The sequence below is a fragment of the Heteronotia binoei genome, chromosome 1 (assembly GCF_032191835.1).
Source record: "Heteronotia binoei isolate CCM8104 ecotype False Entrance Well chromosome 1, APGP_CSIRO_Hbin_v1, whole genome shotgun sequence".
Taxonomy (NCBI): Eukaryota; Metazoa; Chordata; class Lepidosauria; order Squamata; family Gekkonidae; genus Heteronotia; species Heteronotia binoei.
Window position 1 is genome coordinate 249,279,076 of NC_083223.1, and position 22,773 is coordinate 249,301,848.

At 45.0% G+C, this 22,773-nt stretch overlaps 2 protein-coding genes across 5 annotated transcripts in view; both read right to left on the reverse strand.

Moving 5' to 3' along the window:
- RELA (RELA proto-oncogene, NF-kB subunit) overlaps nucleotides 1-22,773 on the reverse strand; it is a 542,238-nt gene that overhangs the window by 384,611 nt on the left and 134,854 nt on the right. The window lies entirely within an intron of this gene.
- The window catches only part of DPF2 (double PHD fingers 2), a 40,130-nt gene that overhangs the window by 4,717 nt on the left and 12,640 nt on the right, over nucleotides 1-22,773 (reverse strand). Inside the window, exons 5-11 of one of the 4 annotated variants that reach the window (XM_060251710.1) lie at nucleotides 21,422-21,514; nucleotides 17,564-17,642; nucleotides 16,529-16,570; nucleotides 7,461-7,598; nucleotides 6,438-6,566; nucleotides 2,113-2,225; nucleotides 1,171-1,252 (exon numbers count right to left, since the gene is read on the reverse strand). In XM_060251710.1, the coding sequence (XP_060107693.1) occupies nucleotides 1,171-1,252; nucleotides 2,113-2,225; nucleotides 6,438-6,566; nucleotides 7,461-7,598; nucleotides 16,529-16,570; nucleotides 17,564-17,642; nucleotides 21,422-21,514 (676 nt within the window). Of the gene's footprint in view, nucleotides 1-1,170; nucleotides 1,253-2,112; nucleotides 2,226-6,437; nucleotides 6,570-7,460; nucleotides 7,599-16,528; nucleotides 16,571-17,563; nucleotides 17,643-21,421; nucleotides 21,515-22,773 lie in introns of all 4 variants that reach the window. The other 3 variants (XM_060251702.1, XM_060251726.1, XM_060251718.1) reach the window with 3 other exon arrangements.

The following is a 22,773-nucleotide window of genomic DNA, read 5'->3' on the forward strand; positions in this document are numbered from 1 at the left end:
GACACAGAATGCTCCCTCTCAGCTGGGGTTCTTTTAAAAAGAACCTGTGGATTGAACCGGGAAGCCTTGCACATAGAAAACAAGTGTTTTACCTGTGCCAGGACTTCATATAGAGCAGGGGTGATCAAACTTGCTTAATGTAAGAGTCACATAGAATAAACGTCAGATGTTTGAGAGTCGCAAGACAAGGAAGGGAGGGAGGGAGGGAGGGAGGGAGGGAGGGAGGGAGGGAGGAAGGAAGGAAGGAAGGAAGGAAGGAAGGAAGGAAGGAAGGAAGGAAGGAAGGAAGGAAGGAAGGAAGGAAGGAAGGAAGGAAGGAAGGAAGGAAGGAAGGAAGGAAGGAAGGAAGGAAGGAAAAGTTAAATGCATTCTCCAAGCTTCCAGCTGACTTGGTTTGGAGAAGTTATTTAAAGAGAGATGCCTTCTTCAAGCTGGCTGGGAGGGTGGTGGTGGCAGCTTCGAGAGCCACACAATATGTGTGAAAGAGCCACATGTGGCTCCCAAGCCTCAGTTTGGCCACCCTTGATACAGAGGATTTAATGGAAGTTATACAATGTGTGTCACCTGCTTACCAGAAGCAGAGTTGTAAAAGAAAGAAAACCCTTCCAGTCCAATAGGGCCCAGCAAAAAAAGATTGAACTGTGATCCGTGATTTGAAAATTAACAGGCCATTTAAGATTAACCAAAGGAAGAATTGCCCTGCAACCTCTGGCCACAAGTCTGTTGCTGGAAGCATCCTTTCAAAAGCCCGAGTCAGCAGCTGCTCAGGAAATGAGTCAGCAACCCACCTGCTGCCAGGCGCAGTCAGCATTTGCAACGTAATACCGTACTCTGACAAAGCAAAACTGAAAGCCTGAGGGAATGTTCCATTCGGACTGGGAATGAAAATCCTTCAGTCAACCCACTGGCAGGGCCAGCCCTAGACTGTTAGGCAAGGCTAACTTCTGGAGCCCCCCCTGAACTGATAATGTCACCGAGTTACATGAGGAAGGGCGCCCAATTTGATGCCCCCAAAAGGTCGGTGCCCTAGGAAATCTGCCTAGTAGCAGGGCTGGCCCTGAGGATAGCTCCCACTCAGAAACAGGCATGAGAGCTATGCTGAGTAATCTTAAGTATCTACCCCGCCCCCAGCCACAAAAAGGTGAAAAGACAGAGGGGAGCAGCACTCACCTTCGGGTGGCTCTGACATGGGTGGGGTTAGGCAGTACATGTGATAACCACGGTCACAATCGTCACAGAACAGCAGCTGGTCCTAAGGAGGGGAAGACAAAACAGAAAGTGCATATTAATCCCCTTAGTTTGTGACAAAATTCAGAATCCTGCAGACGTCTACTCCCTTACAGTTGAAAAGTACCATGCTCAATCACTCCTCATACTGGAGGTGGTAAGGGCCAATTTCAGCTCTCTCTCACACACACACACGCACACACACACACACACAAACACACACAACTATTTAACACTGTAAAATACATGAACGTGTATTACATACATTAAAGGCTTCCTTTATCTTTGCCTGGGGCTGAACAGAACAGAAGCCAAACACCCCATAAGATAAGAGTGGCTCTCTTATCCCAAATCAACTCAACTGCCCAATAAGCACCAGTGAGCTGCTCCATCAGAAGCCGAACAAGCTGAGCTCAGCACAGGTGAAGAGAACGCTCGCCAGCAAACCAGGGTTAAACGGTAGTTCTGAAGAGCTCCACTGGTCTATCAACCCCACATCTCTAAGGATCATCCCCTCCCACGCACACCCTATTGACTATACTTGTCAGAAACAAGGAGGGAAGGAGGTTAGCCCCTTGAACCCCACAGCTCTTTGAAAATCTTTGCAAGCTACACCCAATGCAAGCCAAAGTGAATTTTTCCTATCTTAATTTGGAGGAGACCAGAGTTCAATTACGTGTGAATTGGAGAAAAAGTACTGAAGCCCTCATCACCCTGGGTGTGTTGCAAGGAAAGCTCAAAGAAGCCAGAATTAAAGAGGGAGCAAGAGAAATGACTTGATGGCTGGAAGGAGGAAAAAGCAACAAAAGAGGTGCTGTGCCAAAAGGAAGATGGGGAACAAAGGTTAGCCATAAGGAGGGTGGTGGTGATGGTAGGGGTACTCACGTCATTCTCCGAGGTCCCACAGATGTTGCAACATTTGCATTCAATGCACTGCCAGCGGTAGGTCTTCACTGCTGCCATCATGACTGGAGTGAACTGTAAGCAGGAAGGATGGCCTGGTGGGGAGAAGCACAGCAGAGCCAGCATCAAGGCACACTTCTGGGTTGGCAGGTGAACAAATGAAAAGACCCTGCTTCTACAGCATATTTGTACCCCCAGAGAATCACAGAGTTGGAAGAGACCTCCAGGGTCATCTAGTCCAACACTCTACACAATGCAGGAAAATCAAATACTTCCCACCCCCCACATACAGCCCCAGTGACCCCTGCTCCATGCCCAGAAGATGGCAAAAACCTCCAGTATCCCTTGCCAAAGTGACCTGGAGAAAAACTGCTGACTGACCTCAAAATGGCAATCAGCATTTCCCTGGGCATGTAAGTAAAGGCCATGAAAACTAAGCACTGATGTGCCCCTTCCTGTCCTCCCTTCTCATGATCTGCCTAAGTTCATAGAATCAGCATTGCTGTCAGATGGCCATCTAGTGTCTGCTTAAAAACCTCCAAAGGAAAGTCCACCACCTCCTGAGGAAGCCTGTTCCACTGAGGAAGGCAATCAGGACAGCATACCGGGGTGGGGGGGGGAGGTTGGCCCATTTTATCCTCTCAACAGTCCTGCAACATGCTTTAGGCTGGGAAACAGGGGTTCACTCCAGAAAGTGTTATGTACAAGAGGCCATACATGAGCAGCCCTGCTGGATCAGCCATTCATCTGTTTAGCCCACCAGAGAGTGATTAAAATGTGGAAATACTACAAAAGGAAATTCTTCTTTGCACAGAGAATGATTAAAATGTGGAATTCACTGCCAGAGGATGTACTGAAGGCCAAAGGAATAAACAGCTTTAAAAGGGGATTAGATAGATCAGGGGAAGGCCTTCGCCCCTATTGTTGTTGTTGGTCCTCCAGAGGAACTGGTTGGCCACTGAATAAGACAGGATGTTGGACCAGATGGACCACTGGACTGATCTAGCACAGCTCTTCATATGTTCTTATTTGCTTCCAACGATGGCCAACCAGATACCTTTAGCAAGTTCCCAAGAGGAGCAAGCAGTAATAGCTCCTGCCTTTTATTTAGTCTCCAGCATCTGGTGGCCAGAAGCAGATAACTTTCGGAACAAGAAGGCCCCATTTAATCTCGACAGCTCATGACCATCAATAGGCCTCTTCCTTCCTGCAGGGATTTCTCTCACCCCCTTTTAAAAACACTTCTTGTTATTTTCAGTTACTCCTTAACTCCAGAGAGCAGCGCAGTAAACAAGGAGGTCAACATCTCCCATGCTGCCACACCCACAACCAACCAGTTCCCACTTGAGTAGATCACTCTCCCAAGTTAGGAAAAGAGTCCTAGTAATGTGTGAACTCGCTCTGAAAAGTTTTATGGTTGGGGCCATTAAAAAAGAAATCTGCTCAAGAATGAGACTGATGTGCACCCAATAACTGATGAAACAAAAAATGGAATAGGGGAATGCTATGGCCAGCACTCCTGTCCACACCTTAGTTGACCTCTGGAATGGGGATGCAACCTGGACAACTGACACGCTTGCACCTAGGCACCCTCTCTCTCAGGTCAAAGAGCCCGGACAGCCTCTTGGTTTACTGAAGAGCTGCTAACGACGAAGACAGGGGAGATCGCTAGAACTATGGTGGAGAAAGCTTTAAGACAAAACTGACAGCTAGAGAACATAATTCCTGGAGTGCAACGACCTGGCAACAGTGATCCATGCAACGGTCACCTCGAGGTTAGACTACTGTAATGCCCTCTACATGGGGCTGCCCCTGTACCGAACCCGGAAACTGCAGCTAGTGCAGAACGCAGCAGCCAGGCTGTTATTGGGACTGCCTCGGTGGGAACATGTGCAACCTGGGCTGCGGGAGTTGCACTGGCTGCCAATTGTTTACCGGGTCCGTTACAAGGTGCTGGTCATTACCTTTAAAGCCCTATATGGTCGAGGGACCGCCTTAGGGACCGCCTCTCTCCATATGTTCCCCAGAGAGCACTACGATCAAGTTCAAAAAATCTTCTCGAAATCCCTGGGCCAAAAGAAACCAAACTAAAAACTACCAGAGAACAGGCGTTCTCTATGAAGGCCCCCCAATGGTGGAATCAACTGCCGGAAGAGGTGCGGGCCCTGCGGGATTTTAACCAATTCCGTAGGGCCTGCAAAACTGTCCTCTTCCAGCTAGCTTTTTAAGACGGAACCCCTGATAACATCAATAAAACCGAGCCATCTTATACCCAATTTGATTATATTATAATGTTATATTGTTTTATTGGTTTTACGGTTTAAATTATTAATTATATTATATATTGTTTTATTGTATCATGATTTTACCATGTCTTGTTAGCCGCCCTGAGCCTGCCTTGGCGGGGAGGGCGGGATATAAATAAGATTATTATTATTATTATTATTATTATTATTATTATTATTATTATTATTATTATTATTATTATTATTATTATTATAGAAGCTATGTTGGATCAGGCCAATGGCCCATCCAGTCCAACACTCTGTGTCACACAGTGGCCAATATATGTGTGCGTGTATACACACACACATATATACTGTGGCTAATAGCTACTGATGGACCTCTGCTCCATATCTTTATCCAATCCCCTCTTAAAGCTGGCTATGCTTGTAGCCGCCGCCACCTCATGTGGCAGTGAATTCCACATGTTAATCACCCTTTGGGTGAAGAAGTACTTCCTTTTATCCGTTTTAACCGGACTGATCAGCAATTTCATTGAATGCCCACGAGTTCTCGTATTGTGAGAAAGGGAGAAAAGTACTTCTTTCTCTACTTTCTCCATCCCATGCATAATCTTGTAAACCTCTATCATGTCACCCCGCAGTCGACATTTCTCCATGCTAAAGAGCCCCAAGCGTTTTAACCTTTCTTCATAGGGAAAGTGTTCCAAACCTTTAATCATTCTAGTTGTCCTTTTCGGCACCTTTTCCAATGCTATAATATCCTTTTTGAGGTGCAGTGACCAGAATTGTACACAGTATTCCATATGAGACCGCACCATTGATTTATACAGGGGCATTATGATACTGGCTGGTTTGTTTTCAATTCCCTTCCTAATAATTCCCAGCATGGCATTGGCCTTTTTTATTCCAGTTGCACACTGTCTTGACATTTTCAGTGAGTTATCTACCACGACCCCTAGATCTCTCTCTTGGTCAATCTCTGCCAGTTCACAACTCATCAACTTGTATTTGTAGCTGGGATTCTTGCCCCCAATGTGCATTACTTTGCACTTGGCCACACTGAACCTCATCTGCCTAGTTGACGACCACTCACCCAGCCTCAACAGATCCCTTTGGAGTTCCTCACAATCCTCTCTGGTTCTCACCACCCTGAACAATTTAGTGTCATCCGCAAACTTGGCCACTTCACTGCTCACTCCCAACTCCAGATCATTAATGAACAAGTTAAAGAGCATGGGACCCAGTACCGAGCCCTGCGGCACCCCACTGCTTACCGTCCTCCACTGTGAAGACTGCCCATTTATACTCACTCTCTACTGTCCTATTAATTAGCCAGTTTTTGATCCACAACAGGACCTGTCCTTTTACTCCATGACTCTTGAGCTTCCTAAGGAGCCTTTGATGAGGAACTTTATCAAAAGCTTTCTGGAAGTCAAGGTAAACAACACCTATTGGGTCCCCTTTGTCATCTAAAATTAGAGCTCATTTGAAATAGAGCTCATTTGAAAGTCTGCATGGCAGTGATGGCAGAAAAGAAAGAATACCTTCCCACCACCATCGTACCTGCACAGTGCAGACCTGCAGAATTCTTCTTGGTGGCCGGTGAGAGAAAGCAAACTGCTCTGCAGCCTGCTGTGATCATTTTGCTAAGCATTCTGCAGATAAAATTTCTCTCATCTGTTCTGACTTCCACTCTACAGTAGCAGTAACAGGGTTGGATGGTCCAGAGAACCCTACTTTTTGGCCCTTCTTCTAGTGCTTTTGTTGTTGCTGTTTGTGTGTTTATATTGTTAACTGTATTTTAATTGTTTAAATATGTTTTAATGTTCTCTGCCTTGTGGACCCTGACTGGGTGGAAAGGCGGAATTTTAAAAAGTGCTTTATATAAATAAATAAATAAAACTGGCAGAGGCGTGGAAAAGGTAAAATTCAGAAGTAGTCCTCGGAGCGGCCCACCCATCAAGGCAAGTGATGAGGACAATATTCTGCAAAGAAAAACCAGGGGTGGCAAAGTGTTGTCTCATCCTGGGATCTGGTTTCCTCCATTCCCCAGTCACATACCTGATCGCCCACAGTCAGAGCATGAAACCAACTCCTCCGGCTGTCCTGTTTTCTTATTGATCTTGGAGTCTCCCAGGCAGAAATCGCAGTAATTGTTGGGCAAGGCCAAGCCATCAGGGCCCTTCTTGGCTGCTGGGAGAGAAGCCATTTGCGATGGACAAGTGAGTCAAGACAGACAACAACACCAGGCCAAGGTCTCATCAGGTAAGCAGAAGTCACCTACCCCAAAGGCTACCCCCCCCCAAAAAAACCCACACAATTTCTATAAAGAGCTTGTATGAGAGTTTTCCTACTCTGCTTCTTCAGTGTCTCTTCAGCTGGCTGGCTGGCTCTTTTACACTCATCCTGTCTTCTTGACCCTGCCTGCCTGTAAAACTGTAGATTTACTTTTAACAGAACACTGCTGGTATCTGAAAGCCTAGCTTCAGAAAGGCCCAGTAACTCAGCCTTAGCTCTCACATTTTTATTCCACCCTTCCTCTAAGAAGCTCAGGGCAAAATACATGTTTCTCTTCTCCCCATTTATTCTTCACAACCTCACTATGGGCTGGGCCAGACTGAGAGGGTGACTAGTCCTATGCTCACCCACTGAATTTCATGACTGAGTGGGGATTCAAATCCAGGTTCTCCTACGTCCTGGCCCAATACAATTAAATCACTGTGCCACAGTCCTGACTGTGACGCTGCTGCACACGGTGTTGTATTTGAGCACCACAAAGCACAGCAGGGTGAGAAATACAATGAGATATAGGATGCTTAATTTCTACAATGAACGACCCCAGGGGCTCAAGCTTGCCAGCAAGATGTACTACCCTCCAACCTTCATGATGGTTCTCCTAATCTGAACTCTGTTTGGATACAAGAAAAGCAATCTGAACGTGCACAGAGGCATGCCAATTTTGCAGCAATACTTCTCCTAACTGAATATCAGCACCATCACCTCTGGCTCAAATTAAGTCGGGGTGGAGAGAAAGCTGCTATGAAACAGTAAACGTATCATTAAGTAGAAGGAGAAGAGCCTCACTTTTTTGTTCCTCGGGTCTCTGAGAGACAGGTGTGGGAGGTTGTGAGTCTTCCTTGTCCTCCCCTTCTTCCTCAGCCAGGTGGGAATGTGCGTAGTGGTAGCTCAGCCCAGGCCGGTTCTTGTAACGCTTCCCACAGACTGAAGAGGGAAAAATTTCAAGAAAACACAAAGACAAGGGATGAGCAGCTCCAGAGGCCAAAGCAGCAAAGCTCTCAACAAAGCTCATCCACAATCCACGGACACCTCCCCAAAATGCAATGCTCGCCCAGAAACTGTAACTGGAAATTGGAAAGCACCCACAACAGCATAAACCCCAAGTGCATGTCAAAATGGTGGCCAAATCACATTCAGATTCCTAGACACACCTGGCATTCTCTTAAATGCTACACCCTGCCTGTTAACATCATACCTTATAGCCGGTACCTGGTTTACTGTCCCATAACTCCTTTCCCCCATGTCTTCTGATTCTTCCCTTGCAAAGGGCAAATTGGCTACCACACAGTCAGGTGTATTACAAACTGAAAGCCATGTAAGGTTTACTTTAAAAAAATAAACAAAACAATGGTCCTAGACCTCAAGAAAGACGTTTGGGGGGTGGGGGGAACCCAAGCACAAGCTGTGTCCAGAGTCAGAAAGAAAATGTTGAATGGATATTCAATAGTCTGCATGTTTCTAGAGTTATTACGGGCAATGTGCCCAGATCTTAGGATATGGCTTTTCTACCAGGTGCTTAGATTCCTGACAGAAGACTCATTCGCCAACTCAGTAACCCAGCCTGGGCCACCACTGAAGAACCAGCAGCAAGCATCAAACCTGAAATGGCCAGGACTGGGAAATATCAGGCAGACCTTGCTCAGAGGGAACCACCTCGCTTCCCCAGTGCTTTCCTCTGAAGCAAACAGATCAGCTGTGGGGAAAAGAAAGAATCCTTTCTAGAGTCCATTAAGCCCCATGCAAGTGTTTCTGCACAACTGGGAAGCTAATTTGCCAAAAAGAAAAAAAAACTTATGACTCTCTTAAGGTTTGTGTAAACACAGCTGATTTGGGGGGAGGGGCAGGGCTGGCTCCTTCCCCTGCTGCTGTCTCTGTTTAAGAAGCTTAGTTGGAGTGGGAGAAACATATTCAGAAGCAGGAAATGGCTTCAACACCAAAGGAGCTCTTGTTCAGATGCAGTGAGAGAAGGAACTTGTTCCCACTCCCAACAGAAGGAGGGAGTCTCTTAGAAGAGGAGGAAGAAGAAGAAGACAACGACAACTGCAGATTCATGCCCTGCCCTTATCTCTGAATCAGAGACTCAGAGCGGCTTACAATCTCCTATATCTTCTCCCCCCACAACAGACACCCTGTGAGGTGGGTGGGGCTGAGAGGGCTCTCACAGCAGCTGCCCTTTCAAGGACAACCTTTGCCAGAGCTATGGCTAACCCAAGGCCATTCCAGCAGGTGCAAGTGGAGGAGTGGGGAATCAAACTCGGTTCTCCCAGATAACAGTCCGCACACTTAACCACTACACCAAACTGGCTCTCCAACAAACAGGCCCCCCTTCAGGAACATAGCCAGTCTACATACATCTAGAATGAAGAGGCATCTTCCAAGGATTTCTGAGTCCTCCTAGCACCTCTCCTTTTAGTAAACCACACCACACAGAAGGTGCCAGGGAGTCAGATCCCCAGCTTCCCTAAAATGATTTTTTTAAATTTAATCCTTAGGAGATTGGCTACTTCAGAAGTTAACTCAGATATAGATGAAGTGTGCTGTTGTGTGGCTTAGAACTGTTAATGGTGAGAGAGGATCTGGAGATCATTGATACCCACCTTGCACCACCATGGGTCGCCAGCAGAAAGCAAAGCTGCAGGCAATTCATACCAGCAAAACAAGCCACAAAGTGGTGCTAGGGAAGCTAATGGGAAAACGAAAGACAGGGGCACTGACCCCCATCTATTCTCCATGGGAAAATAACTCCTGAGCCCTCCAGTAACAGTAATGACCCTAAGGGTTAGCAAATCCCATTTACACCCTCCAGGGAGATTATTTTGGTGCAAACCCATCATTCCAGAACTGGCAACTTGGAATTTTTCAGAGGCAGATGTGTAGTATACAGGTGGCCACTGGAGCTTTTTTCTTGGCACCTGCCTAAGATTTCTTGGAAGCTCTTTGGACAGGCAACTAAATTAAAGATGCATTCTGTACAGCGCCCAGTATAATGCTGGCATAAAGTGAGTCATACAGCAGCAGCAGCTGCAGCTGTTCCCACAACAAAGAATATTAAAAGGTACAAAACACCATTCAAAATCTGTCTGCATTCTGAGCACTAGACTGCATTTTAAATAATGCTGTCAACCCATGTCACAAAGAATCTAAGAACAGCTCATTAAAAAAAAAAAATTCTGGCATGGATTCCATGATCCCTGGACTTCCCTGCACTGCCCTCCCTCATGTAATCCATTCCAACCCCAGAAAAGTTTATTCCTGGGGTTGCAGGGCCATGTGGTCTAAAAGCAACAGGAGCAAGAAGTCTGCAGTGGGCAATGGGATGTTTGTCTCTTTCACCACTGCTGTTCTGCTGATAAAAGAGGGAGATTTCACCCCCTCTCCTTCCACAGCAGCCTCCCAATCGATGCAGCTACTAGTCCATGCAGGTCTGTGATCCCAGGAATAAATTGCCTTTAGATCAGAAAAGACCGGAGTGAAGGGGATCAACAAACATTAAAGGATTACTAATATATAAAATGTGTTGTTGAATGTGATACCAGCGATAACTAAACAGACTTCTTTTCCAGTCATAAGAACATAAGGAGAGCCTTGCTGGATCAAACCAGTGGCCCATCGAGTCCAGCATCCTGTGTGAAATCTGGTTGGCCACTACAGGCCAACCAGTTTCTTTGGCTGGCCAACAACAGGGCATAGAGGCCGAGATAGTCCCCTGATTATGCCTCCTTGCTCTGACATTCAGAGGTTTAGTGCCTCTGAATGTGAAAGTTTCCCTTCAGTCACCACAGTCAGTAGCCACTGGCGACCTATCTCCATGAATCTATCTGACCCCTCCATAAAGCTGTTTATTCCTGTGGTCATCGCTACATTCTCTGGCAGCAAATTTCACATTCTCTGTTTAAAGAAGTATTTCCTTTTGTCTGTTCTGAATCTACTGCCCATCAGCCTCATCTGATGCCCTTGAGTTCTAGTTTTTTGAGAGGGAGAAATATTATTTGTCAGCTCTCTCTACCCCACGCATTAGTCCAGAATTATGGTAGCAATGTAAGGAAGACGACGACAACATAGGATTTATATCCCGCCCTCCACTCCAAATCTCAGAGTGGCTCACAATCTCCTTTATTTTCTTCCCCCCACCACAGACACCCTGTGAGGTGGGTGGGGCTGAGAGAGCTCTCACAGAAGTTGCCCTTTCAAGAACAGCTCTGTGAGAGATATGGCTAACCCAAGGCCATTCCAGCAGCTGCAAGTGGAGGAGTAGGGAATCAAACCTGGTTCTCCCAGATAAGAGTCCTCACACTTAGTCACTACACCAAACAGGGCATTATCCTTCAATTCCTATAAAAACCATTTTTGTCTGTTTGTTTCAAATCTTATCAGTGATGCCATACACTGTTAGACTAAGCAGAATGCAAACCAGAGACACGGCATTTTTTGGCAGTGGCATCTCACCTACAGAATGCTCTTCCCCTGAGGCACACCTGGTACCTACGATACTCTCTTCTAGGCACCAGAGCAAAATGTTTCTGTTTATCCAGACTTTTAATTAAGGGGCTGATCCCTTGACACTGTTTTTATGCTACACTTATAGCCTGAAAACTGCTAAATTCATTTAAAGTTGCTCAATGATTTATGGTTTTGTGTCCTGGCTGAGTTTTTAATTTTGAGTTTTAATGAACAAGGTATGTTTTACTTTGTAGGCCAACTTGAGCAGGTTCCCTGGAACAGCAGCAGAAACATTTCCAATCCAAACAAACAAATAAATAAGCCAGTCCCTCATTATTAGTTGGAGATACTTTGTATTAATATGCATGTTTGTGTGTTCAGTGCCATCAAGTCATTTCCAACTTCTGGCAGCCCTATGAATTAATGACCTTCAATACATCCCATATCCAAAACACTTCTGCACTGGCCACTCAACAATGTCCATTTATACAATCATCTGTTTGGCTGCCTGGAACATGTGCTCACTATGAACAATTTCTCGTCATTGCGGAATTCTACGAGTCACTCTCCTGCTTCATTTCATGCTCTTAGCCCAAAGGTCCCAACAGTATTTGTATTTAAGACTAACAACATATTTGGTGGAAATGTTTTAAAAGCTGACCTCCCTGGGGAAAATGGTGGGAAACCTCCAACTGATTTTACTAACAGAAGTACTGCAATTATCCCAAATGTATTTAAAAACAACACACACCTCTATTTGAATACAGAGAACCCTACTTTAGATAGAAATCTTCTTGCAGCAGCTGGGGCAAAAGGGAGTACCAAAAACATTCCAGGTCAACCAGAGTGCCTGACTAAAGCCTAGAACATTATGATTATGAATTAATTGACTTGCCCATGTTAAGCTTTGGCACAGTCTTGTATTTCTGAAACAATGAGACAAGATTTAATGATCCAAACTATGGCTTATTTCTTGCTAAGTTTGTACTTTCAAGGTACTCTTTGAGCTAAATGCTTTATAGGTTAAAAAAAAAAAAAGGAATGCCACCGATCAAGATTATGGCCACAGGCAGCTGTGACAAGAAGCCAAAAGTGAACAGCTAAAAGGGGTCACTATACAGGGCAGAGAAAACTGAAGACTCATGCTCTGGCCTATCATTAACAGAGCTCGTCAAGTTCTAAGACCTTTTGGACCCCAAAGCTGTGTTAATACATTACCCTGGCTATGCAAAGAAAAGGAAGCTGCAGAAAAGGAAGATTTTTGTTTTGCCATCTTCTGGGTGGGGAGCAGGGGTCACTGGGAGTTGGTGGGGGGAAGGAATTTGTGAATTTCCTGCACTGTGTAGGGAGCTGGACCAGATGACCCTGGAGATCCCTTCCAGTTCTACGATTCTATGATCCCTGGCTCCAGGGCAGAAAACCCTCCACTTAAGATAGAAAAACTGCATTACGAGAAACACAGTAAATTGGTAGACTGACAGCTTACACTTGCTGGCAACTGGAAGCAAAGAAACTCGCAATGGACAATCCTAAAATCCTTCTTCACTATTATAGGTGAAGCTTATTATAGTTTTGCCCTTGGGGGAACGACTGGCGGAAAGCATTTGCACCCTACTTAATAAGTGGAAAAACTGGACTACTGCTGACAGAAAAAAGTAGGGCTTTCTTTGTGCCACGGTGGGCAGCACAAGGTGAGAAGACTTCGTTTGGAGCTGGTATGGTGAAAGGCAAGCACAGACTTGCAGTAGGAACTGACCAGAGTGTGTTTCATACAGCAAGTCTAGTCTGAAGCAAGCCAGGTCTTATCTGGCTTAACGGTTTACATGCTCAAACTTCACATTCTTGTTACCTGTTTCCAGACCTAATACTAGAACAGCTACCTGGGACAGGAGAAAGGTTAGCCTTCTACAACAGTTCCTCATCTATCAAGCACAGCTACAGCTGCCAACAGGCCTGGAGAAGAAAAATGTTCTGTCCCTTTACTAGAAAGTTTAATACGTGGGCATGGGCAACTTAAGCTTTTCATGGCAGGCAGGTAAATCAAATCACCAAGTAAATAACTTAAACCTCTATTAAAGGGGCAGGACAATCTTCTCTCCCTGTAGCCAGCCACCCTAATCAAAGAATGCAACAAGCACAGCAGGTAAGCATATAAAGGTGGTTGCAGAACCAACAGCTTCAGATGACTACAGCAAGTAAACCAAATTGTACCACACAGAAGAAGTCTCTTTCTCTCCGTCTCTCTCCCACCCACCCTCACAATTGATTCATCTTGAAATCTGTATATGAAGAAACTGAAACTGGGTTTCATTTAACAGCCTGAGAACTGAGGAAGATATGAATTGAAACGTCTTGGAATATCTGGAATGGGCATCTTGTGAAGGCTGAACAAACGTTTTGTCCTTTATCCCCTTACTGGAAAGTTGTGGACTCCTTGTTACTTTGTATTATGAACTCAAGCTATTGGGGGGCAATGGAAATGTGATGGAATATTTGTATAACTGGCATATTATTACTAAACTTCATTAATATTGTTAATGATTTCTGTATATGCTTTTGTATTTTTGCTACGAATACAGTTGTGAATGATTAAAATTTGAGAACTGTCTGTACGTTACTTTGAAACTTAGCAGTTTTTCAACTGCTTAGTTCAAACACTAAGACCCCTTCAGTGTATCGCCTACCACTAATCAGCTACTCAAGAAAGGGGGACTTTTTTGACCTCAAATATATCAGCCACAGTCCAAGCGGAATCCGTGCACAACCTTCCCAAGGAAATGTGGCTGAGGCAGCCCTGCAGTATCATACATCCTGTCATGCAGAGCTTGTCAACAGTCGTTCACCTGGGCAACTGCAGCAAGTCAGGATAGTCTCTAGGTGATGAACACGTTTAAAGAACTCTTTTAGTCTAAAAATGGCTAACAAGCGTAGGCAGGAAGATCAGAACGTTTCATCCCACCCTTCCTCCAAGGAGCTCAGGTCTGAAACAAGTGCATCTCTCTCCAAAACCCCAAACATTGGGGTTTGGATCTCGGCCTCTCCTTTCTGACCCTGACACTTTCACCATTACACAGCACCTCTCTAAAGGACTAGTGACCCAATAATTACGCACCAATTACTTAACAAAGCACCATGACAACCCTGTTGCTTCATAGGAAGGGAAAGAAGAAACCTCAGAATCACACTGTGGGAAGGAAAACTCTTCCTAACTTCAGCGGCTCAGAAATGAAGCACTACATCATATTTCTGTGCCTACTCTAGGGAGGGTAAGGGCACTGTAGCCCCCTTCACTGGCCAGAAACCCCCCAGAACCATTGGGAGTTTGCATTCCCATCCTCCCAAGATGGAGAGGCACAACAAGGAGGAAGCCTAGCTTTGCCTCCTGCCATTGGCCAGAAAACACACAAGGGAAAGAGCACTCTGGCTCCTTTTCCTGGCTGGAGGCCCAAACGCTTTTCAGCAGCTCCACCATCTCCATCCCAGCAAGACTACAGGGAAAGCTCAGCCTGGCTTTGACTGGGTCTAAGTTTTAACAGTGACCAATTCCACTGCAGGCTGTTGAGAAGACTGCAGGTGGCTGTCTTGATCCCACTGCCCTTCAGAGGAACCAGGAAGACACCACTGCAACCCATCTCTCCAGAAACTGTTAAAGAACACTAACATTAGCCAGAGTTAACTCATTCTTCCATGCTCTGACAAGCAGTTTGGTGTAGTGGCTAAGTGCACTGACTCTTATCTGGGAGAACAGGGTTTGATTCCCCACTCCTCCACTTGTGGCTGCTGGAATGGCCTTGGGTCAGCCATAGCTCTTGCAGAGCTGTCCTTGAAAGGGCAGCTTCTAGGAATGCTCTCTCAGCTCCACCTACCTCACAGGGTATCTGCTGTGGGGGAGGAAGGTAAAGAAGATTGTGACCACTCTGAGACCGATTTCTCATTAGTCTTATGCCACTCTCACTCTCCTCTTCTCCGCAGGGCTTGTCAGATTTCACACTATCTGCCCCTCGATCTGCCTCTTTCACGCAGCAAGTTGCAGCCCCGGTGCAGATGGTGTGAAATCCAACGGAAGCCCCAGGAAGAAGAGAAGCGTGACAGCAGCATAAGGCTTGTGGGAAATCAGTCTTGAGATCCAGAGTGAAGGGTGGGGTATAAATCCAGTATCATCATAATCTTCTAATATATGCACCAAATATATAAATGCTAAATACTGCCTCAACGGATCACCATCCACTCCCTGATTCCTCTGCACCTTTTCCATTGTGAGTCTTTTGTTTCTGCTCCTGAAAGGCAGGACCCATATCTTAAGAACATAAGCAAAGCCCTGCTGGATCAGACCAGTGGTTCATCTAGTCCAGCATCCTGTCACATATAATGGCCAACCAGTGCCTCTGGAGATCCAACAACAGGGCACAGAGGCTGAGGTCTTCCCCTGATGTTGCCTCCTGGCACTGGAGTCAAAAGCTGACTGCCTCTGAACATGGAGGGTTCCCTTTAATCACCATGGCTAGTAGCCATTGATAGATCTATCCTCCATGAACTTTAAAGTTGCCTATGCCTATGGCCATTACTGCATCCTCTGGCAGTGAATGCCATATTTTAATCACACTCTATGTAAACAAATATTTCCTTTTGTCTGTCCTGAACCTGCTGCCCATTGGCTTCACCGTGTGCCCTTAAGTTCTAGTCTTTTGGGAAGGAGGAAAAGTTCTCTTTGTTAACTTTCTCCATCCTGTGCTTACTTTTAGAAATCTCTATCATGTTCCCCCTTAATGATCTCTTTTCTAAACTGAAAACTCCCAGATGCTTCAGCCTTTCCTCATAGGGAAGGTGCTCCAACCCCCCAATCATTCCAGTTGCCCTCCTCTGTACTTTTTCCAACTCTGCAATGTCTTTTTGGAGATACAGTGATAGAACTGTACACATCTTGGGGGGTTTTGTGCACAACACCCACCATAGCACTGCATGTTGAAGTTTAACGCCTGTAAGTGGCTTGGAGAGAACATGTTTGACTGAAAAGTGGGATACAACAGAAATAAATAAATGCAATTTCTGGACAGAACTGGCTGACTTATAAGCACCCTGTAAATTTCTCTACAACCCTGACACACTCACAGAATCTGTTCTGTCAAATCAAGCACAAATCTGGACTCCCAACCTCTCACCTCTACCAGACTTCTGAGAAATTTTGACCCCAAACCAGTTCCTATACATCCTCCAAACCCAATACACAACCCCCACTCAGAAACAACCCCCCAACACATACAAAAACTCCAAAAAAGCACATCACAGGAGGGAAGGATTTTTGGTGCCCTGTATCAAAATATACCCACTTTTTTAAAAAAAGAGTTTTTAAAACTAACATTTCAGGAGAACAAAGTCAGGAAGAAATAAAATAGCAGACAGAGAGAATGGACTACCTCGGTCAGGAGGTTTCGAGGTATGCTTTTGTTTGTAACTATCTGAAATACAGAAAGAGAATAATGAGAGAAAGGTGAAAACACTCTATAGGTCACAGACATGCACACGGTAAGCTATACAGAGCAATTAAAAAGAAGGAAAGAAAATGCTAACTGGTGTTAATTTCAAATTAAATGGGGCGAATATAAAATTTGTACAGGACAGTAAAAGAGGAGAGAAAGAAAAGTAATTTCAAAAACTCATTCTTTGCAATTTTTTTTAAATCTTGCCAGTTCCCCCACCCACCATGATAACAGCCAGGTTTGCATGGGCATTCATTTCCAAATTGGTACACAGGGAATAGAAGAGCCAAGTAATATAGAGTTGGAGAAGGCAGTCACACAGGGCTGATCTTACAATGGAGGCCCGAGTGTGAGATGGAATATTAGTAAAGCGATACCCAGGCAAAGCAGCTGCCCCTTCTGTGCTGTGTGTATGCATACTCCACTCTGGGTTTCTCCAGAGAAGGAGGAAGGGGTGGAGGTTCTGTAGTACAGCATCTGCTTCACATCAATGTGACCACAGGTTCAATCCCCAGCATCTCAGGGCTAGGAGAGACTCCAGGATCCACTGCAAGTCAGGGCTAACAATACTGTGCTAGGTTTTCTTGCTTGGTGCCAAGGAAATGAAGAAGTTGCCAAAACTTTTCACTGTGTAGGAGTTGACTTAGGCTGGGAGTAAGAATGTGCAAGCACTTGCATTTCCACAAAACTCTTCAGTAGGCAAAACAAAGAGTTCTGTGAAACTGAAAAGCTTGTATACTCCCAAGCTGGGCAAAGAAAAGTCATCATTTCACAGCTTGTCATGTTAAGGCGATTCCTTGCAACCTCAGGAGAAGGCCAAGACAGAGCAGGAAGCAATTGTATAAAGACACTAGACATGTTGTTGACTCACAGCCTCACAGCCCATAAGAGCACCATTCTCTCTAGCGAAACCACATTTGGTGTATACTCATGGCAGCTTCCACCCTCAGCAAGGTGCGCCTTAGTACTCACTGTCACAGGCATAAGGTTTGTCTCTATCTTCCAAAATGGCTGCATCGAGTTTTTTCCGGGCACCCCCAACTCCTTTGCCCTAGGGAACCAGAAAAAGAGAAAATGAGGAAACTGCAGCCAATTTTAGCAGCCACATGACATTCTGGTCCCAAGTACAACCGGAGAGCACAGGAGACAGCAATCTGGTGGAAGCTAAGCTGCTCAGACAGGACTGGGTTGGATCAGTGCCTGGCTGGGAGATTTCTTGGGAATCCTGTTTAAGCCATCATAACAGAAGAACAAGATATAAATATAATAAATAAAATAATAGCTGGCCAAAGAGGGAAAAAAGTTCTTGCTGGCCCAAGAAACTGAGATATGTTCCCAGCCCTGCATGAGAATACAAAGGCAACTGCTTAATTTATGACCATACACAAGTTGTGCAGAGTATGGCATACATAATACAGGCAGCAAGTGACCCAAACTATTTAGCCACATGAGGCACACACACGGACTGAAACCACTGGAATTTCTTGCCATGGTTCTTATGTAGTACTCATCATGGTCAGGACAGAGAAATATTTTGAAGACAGCAGGCCAAGTTAACTGTATGCATCACACTTTTAAAATTGAATTTTCTCTTAATTTTGCAATCCTGTTTTATTGAGGTTATTGTATTATTGCACAGTTTTACTGCATTTAAAAGAATGTAATTCAACTTGAGACTCAATGAGAAAGACAAACTATAAGCTCAAGTAAAAACAAATACAAGCATACTCTCTTCTTTGGAGCATGGATGTGTCATGTACATTAAATACCACTACTTGATGTCCAATTTTTTTTAAAAAATATGCCGTACATTCTTTCTCTAGAAAATGCAGCCAATGCCAAGATGTTTAAAAGAAACAATAATCACTGCTGGGAATTTAGCTTCACACTCTTTCAAATACATTATCGGAATTAGGCAGGGTGACAATTCTAATCAAACACAGGAAGCTGATAATGGGGCTCCTGCTCTCAGAGCTGCCAAAAAGACTCTAAATGAGGAATGACAGTTCATTACTGCCCTCCAGTGGCACACACCTGGAACAGATTTTAAGTTTTAAAGAATTTTAAGCCTCAGAGAAGACAACTATTACTACATCTTCCTTTATTGCATTGCTTTTAATTTTGTAATTCACCTTGAGCCCCGGCGAGAAAGCGAGAAGATAAATGAATGATTCTAAAGCACATGCTATTTCACTAGGAGTCAGCTGCAGCCCCATATTTTTCTTCTGGGACTAAAATCAAAAGACGCCCATCCCATGTCCTTACACTGGCTCTGTCGCTGCACTTTACATTAGATCCTCCTCCCCCCCCACACCCAATGCAGACCAAACCAGCTTACAAAATTATTCTACCGTTACTCACTTTATCCTTACAACAACCACTCTTTGAAACAGCTAAGGATGAGAGAGAGCGAAGGGCCTAAGCTCCCCCAAGCAGAGTGGGGATTAAAACCTGGGTCTCCCACACTCTACCTCAGGGGTGGCCAAACTTGCTTAAGGTAAGAGCCACAAAGAATAAATGTCAGATGTTTGAGAGACTCAAGACATGAATGTTGGCTGTTTGAGAGCCACAAGACATGAACGTCAGATGTCTGAGAGCTGCAAGGAAGGAAGCAAAGCAAATAGATGGGGGAGGAAGAAGTGGAAAGAAAGCAACTTTAACTTTGTGTTCTCCAAGCCACCAACTGGCTTGGCTTGGAGAAGTGATTTAAAGAGACAAATGCCTTCTCCAAGCTGGACAACTGGACAGTGGGGGCTTCAAGAGCCACACGATATGTGTGAAAGAGCCACATGTGGCTCCTGAGCCACAGTTTGGTCACCCCTGCTCTAGCCTCTACTCCACGCTGGTTCTCTATTACCTTGTAAGCTTCTACCCCCTTTATTGTTCCTACCTTGCTTTGCATGTCTCCTTGCTCCCTCCTTTCCATTAAATGTCTTTTGTGACCTGTAGGATTCTCTTCCCCACCACTGGCCTAAAGCCAAAAGGCTTTTCTGTTCTATGGTCTAACTTAGGGAAGTCAGCCAAAGTTCTTCCTGCCTGGGCAAAGATGACATCACTTAGACCAGGGCTGTTGAACCCATTTGTTATGAGGGCTAAATCTGACATAAATGAGACCTTGTCAGGACAGGCCATGTGTGTCATAAAATGTAATGCCAGGTAGCAAAGATACGAACTTTACAAAGGACACAGACAAACACAATTAAAGGGGTTTTTTTTAAAAAAAAAAAAACCTTAAAATATGATTAAAACATTAGTACTCATTGGTCTCAAAGGTGCTTTATTTGTATCTCTTCCATGGGATCCAGGGAACTGGGCAAAGGAAGCTCTGGCACTTTCCTTCCTTCTCCAGGGGACCAGGAGGGGGAGGAGTTTCAGCCAATAGAAGAAAGAGACACAATAACACAGGCACTGGTGTATTAACAATGGCAAAATTCAAAACTGCACAGGTTGAATTATTACTCTTCACACATAAAGTGTGTAAATAAGCATTTAGTGCAATATAAAACAATACATGCAGCAAAACATTAGAATGCACACCTTCTCATCGCTCCCCCAGTCCGTTTTCCTTGTCAAGGTCTTAAGAGGCATTGCCTTCTGCTGCTTTTTGGAGTCTGGTCCTCGGGTGGAGTTGGGGGCGTCCTTCTGTACAACTTCTCCTAGAGAGAACAAAGACCGTATTTTCTGGATTATTTACGGTTTCGTGGGAGTAACCCTTCATTAGTCTTCTCTCAATGCTGCTTTTACTGGAGCCACAGTACACTGTGTACTGAAGATCACAGTTTACTGTGGCTCCAGTAAAAGAAGCACTGAGAGAAGACTGATGAAGGGTTACTCCTATGAAACAATAATCCAGGAAATACGGTCTTTGTTCTCTCTAAGAGAAGTTGTACAGAACGACACCCCCAACTGCACTTGAGGTCCGGACTGCAAAAAGCAGCAAAGGCAACTCCTCTAAGACCTTGACAAGGAAAACGGACTGGCGGAGCAATGAGAAGGTGTGCGTTCTAACGTTTTGCTGCATGTATTGTTTTATATTGCACTAAATGCTTATTTACACACTTTATGTGTGAGAATAATAATTCAACCAGTGCAGTTTTGAATGTTGCCAATAGAAGAAAGAGAGGCTTGGCTCAGTAGCTCTGCTGTGTGATTGAGAGAGCCTGGCAAAGCAAGCTCTCCCTCCCCCGCCAAGAGAGTTGCCTCAGCAAATGGAGAAAATAGAGGTTTTGCTCTATAGCTCCTGTGCTGTGATGCAGAAGGAAGCAAGAGAGAGGGAAAAGAAAGCAGATGACAGTCGGTTGCTTGGGGGCCTGACAGGAGTCCTCTTGGGGCCTGATTCAGCCCCTGGGCCATATGTTTGACACCCCTGATTGATGCAGCATGAATTGTATTCCTCTCTACAGGCACCTAGGTCATGAGATCCATAAAAAACACTTCCTACTGTTCCTCTATGTTTTCTGCCTCCCACAGCCCATCACAACTAGGTGGTGTGACTGCTGGGGAGGAGTAAGTTGTATGCCGCAATGAAGCCACTGGCATAATTCATCTGTTCTGTCTGGCTCAGAACAATTAATCCAGAGGGAGGGCAGAGAGAGGAGTCAAGGCCACGCTTGCAATGAAGACATGACCGAGCATGTACTCGGACCAAACCACACTACTGCAGAACAGGCAGGCAGGATTAGGATTGGAAGCGGGGGGCCGTCCAGGCAAAAAACCTGCATGACCCTGTGCCTGCAGTGAGGGGAGAAAGTGGGAAGCCACTTGGGGTTACCCTCATCCATCAGCAGAGGAGGAACAGAAGGCTCCCAAGCTCTGCTTCATTAGCTGTACCTTCGCCTTGCCTTTGCCTCTGCGTTTTGGCGTGTCTTCTTCGTAATCCTCATCATCCAGATCATCCAAGAAATCATCTGGTTCCAGGATACGCTAGAGCAGAGAAACAAGAGATTACTGTAGAGGAAACAAGCAGAAAATTGATGGAAAATGTCTTCTGGAGTTGATCCAAAAGACACCCCTTCAGAGACACCTCTGTTAAGATCTGGGTTTGCCCCTGATTTCCACTGTAGGGTTTCCAACGTAGTTACAAATGCAATGAACAGCTGAAGAGGACAAATGATCTACAGAGCAATCCTAGGCAGAATTGTTCTGGTTTAAGTCACTTGTAAACAATGGGATTAGGCTGAGGGTAACTCATGTAGGACCCGGCTGTCAATCTGCTTGGCAGAAACAAAAGTAAAGCTTCATTACTGCAGCCTCTGCAATCCTTCCACACTTGAGGATTTCATAAATCCACTCCAATATTAAATATATTTTGGGGGGTGGGCTGCAGGGCCTACATGCTAAGTTCCCTTTCTATGCCCAATTGGATAGTCTTCAAGAGTGCAAGCAGTTGTTTGCTGAGCACAGATCCCATCCAGCAGATCATCTGCATTAGTCTTCCTTCGGGCTTCATCTGGTAAATTACTCTTGCTCTAATTGGGCACTAAGATGAACTGTGCTCTTAGTATCTTAAATTGAAGCAGGCAACATTCTCCCACTGTTTTATACTGCAGCCAACTTATGTTTGCATGCATAAGTTAATTAAGCAAAGAAAACACACAGGGCTTGCAAATGAACATCTCATATCCACAATTCAGAATTAAATAAAAGCTGACACACACAAACCCTTCAATAAAAAAAGAATTTCTCTCCCCCCCTCTCTGATTTCCTGGAGTCCACAAACAAACCACGTTTTCTTTTTCAGCTGCCTTACTAGGCCATTGGAGTCGATGCTGGGAACTGGCCAACAGTGTTATAAGATTCAGCAGATCAGCAAGCCAAAAATGATGATGAAAACCAGAGAGTCAACCCCACCCCCTCTTCCTGCAGTGATTTTTGCAAAGCAGACTGGTTTACATTTCACATTAAATTTCACCCTGGTTACAGAGGAAGTGTCCACGAGCCAAGAAGACAGTTTGCAATAAAAGGAGTAAACAAACAAGGAGCAGAAGATAGCTGAAGGCCCTTAAGGAGGACAGGGAGGGGAACAGAACAGCAAAGGACAAAGCAGAAAGAAAATGAAGGTCCTGGAAACAGAAGCCGCAGGCAGAGTTAGGTGTTCCCCCTGCCAAGTGATCACGTGGCACAAATGGAGAATGTTGTGACCAAACATACTAGAATAATTGAAACCATTAAGCCAACCATAC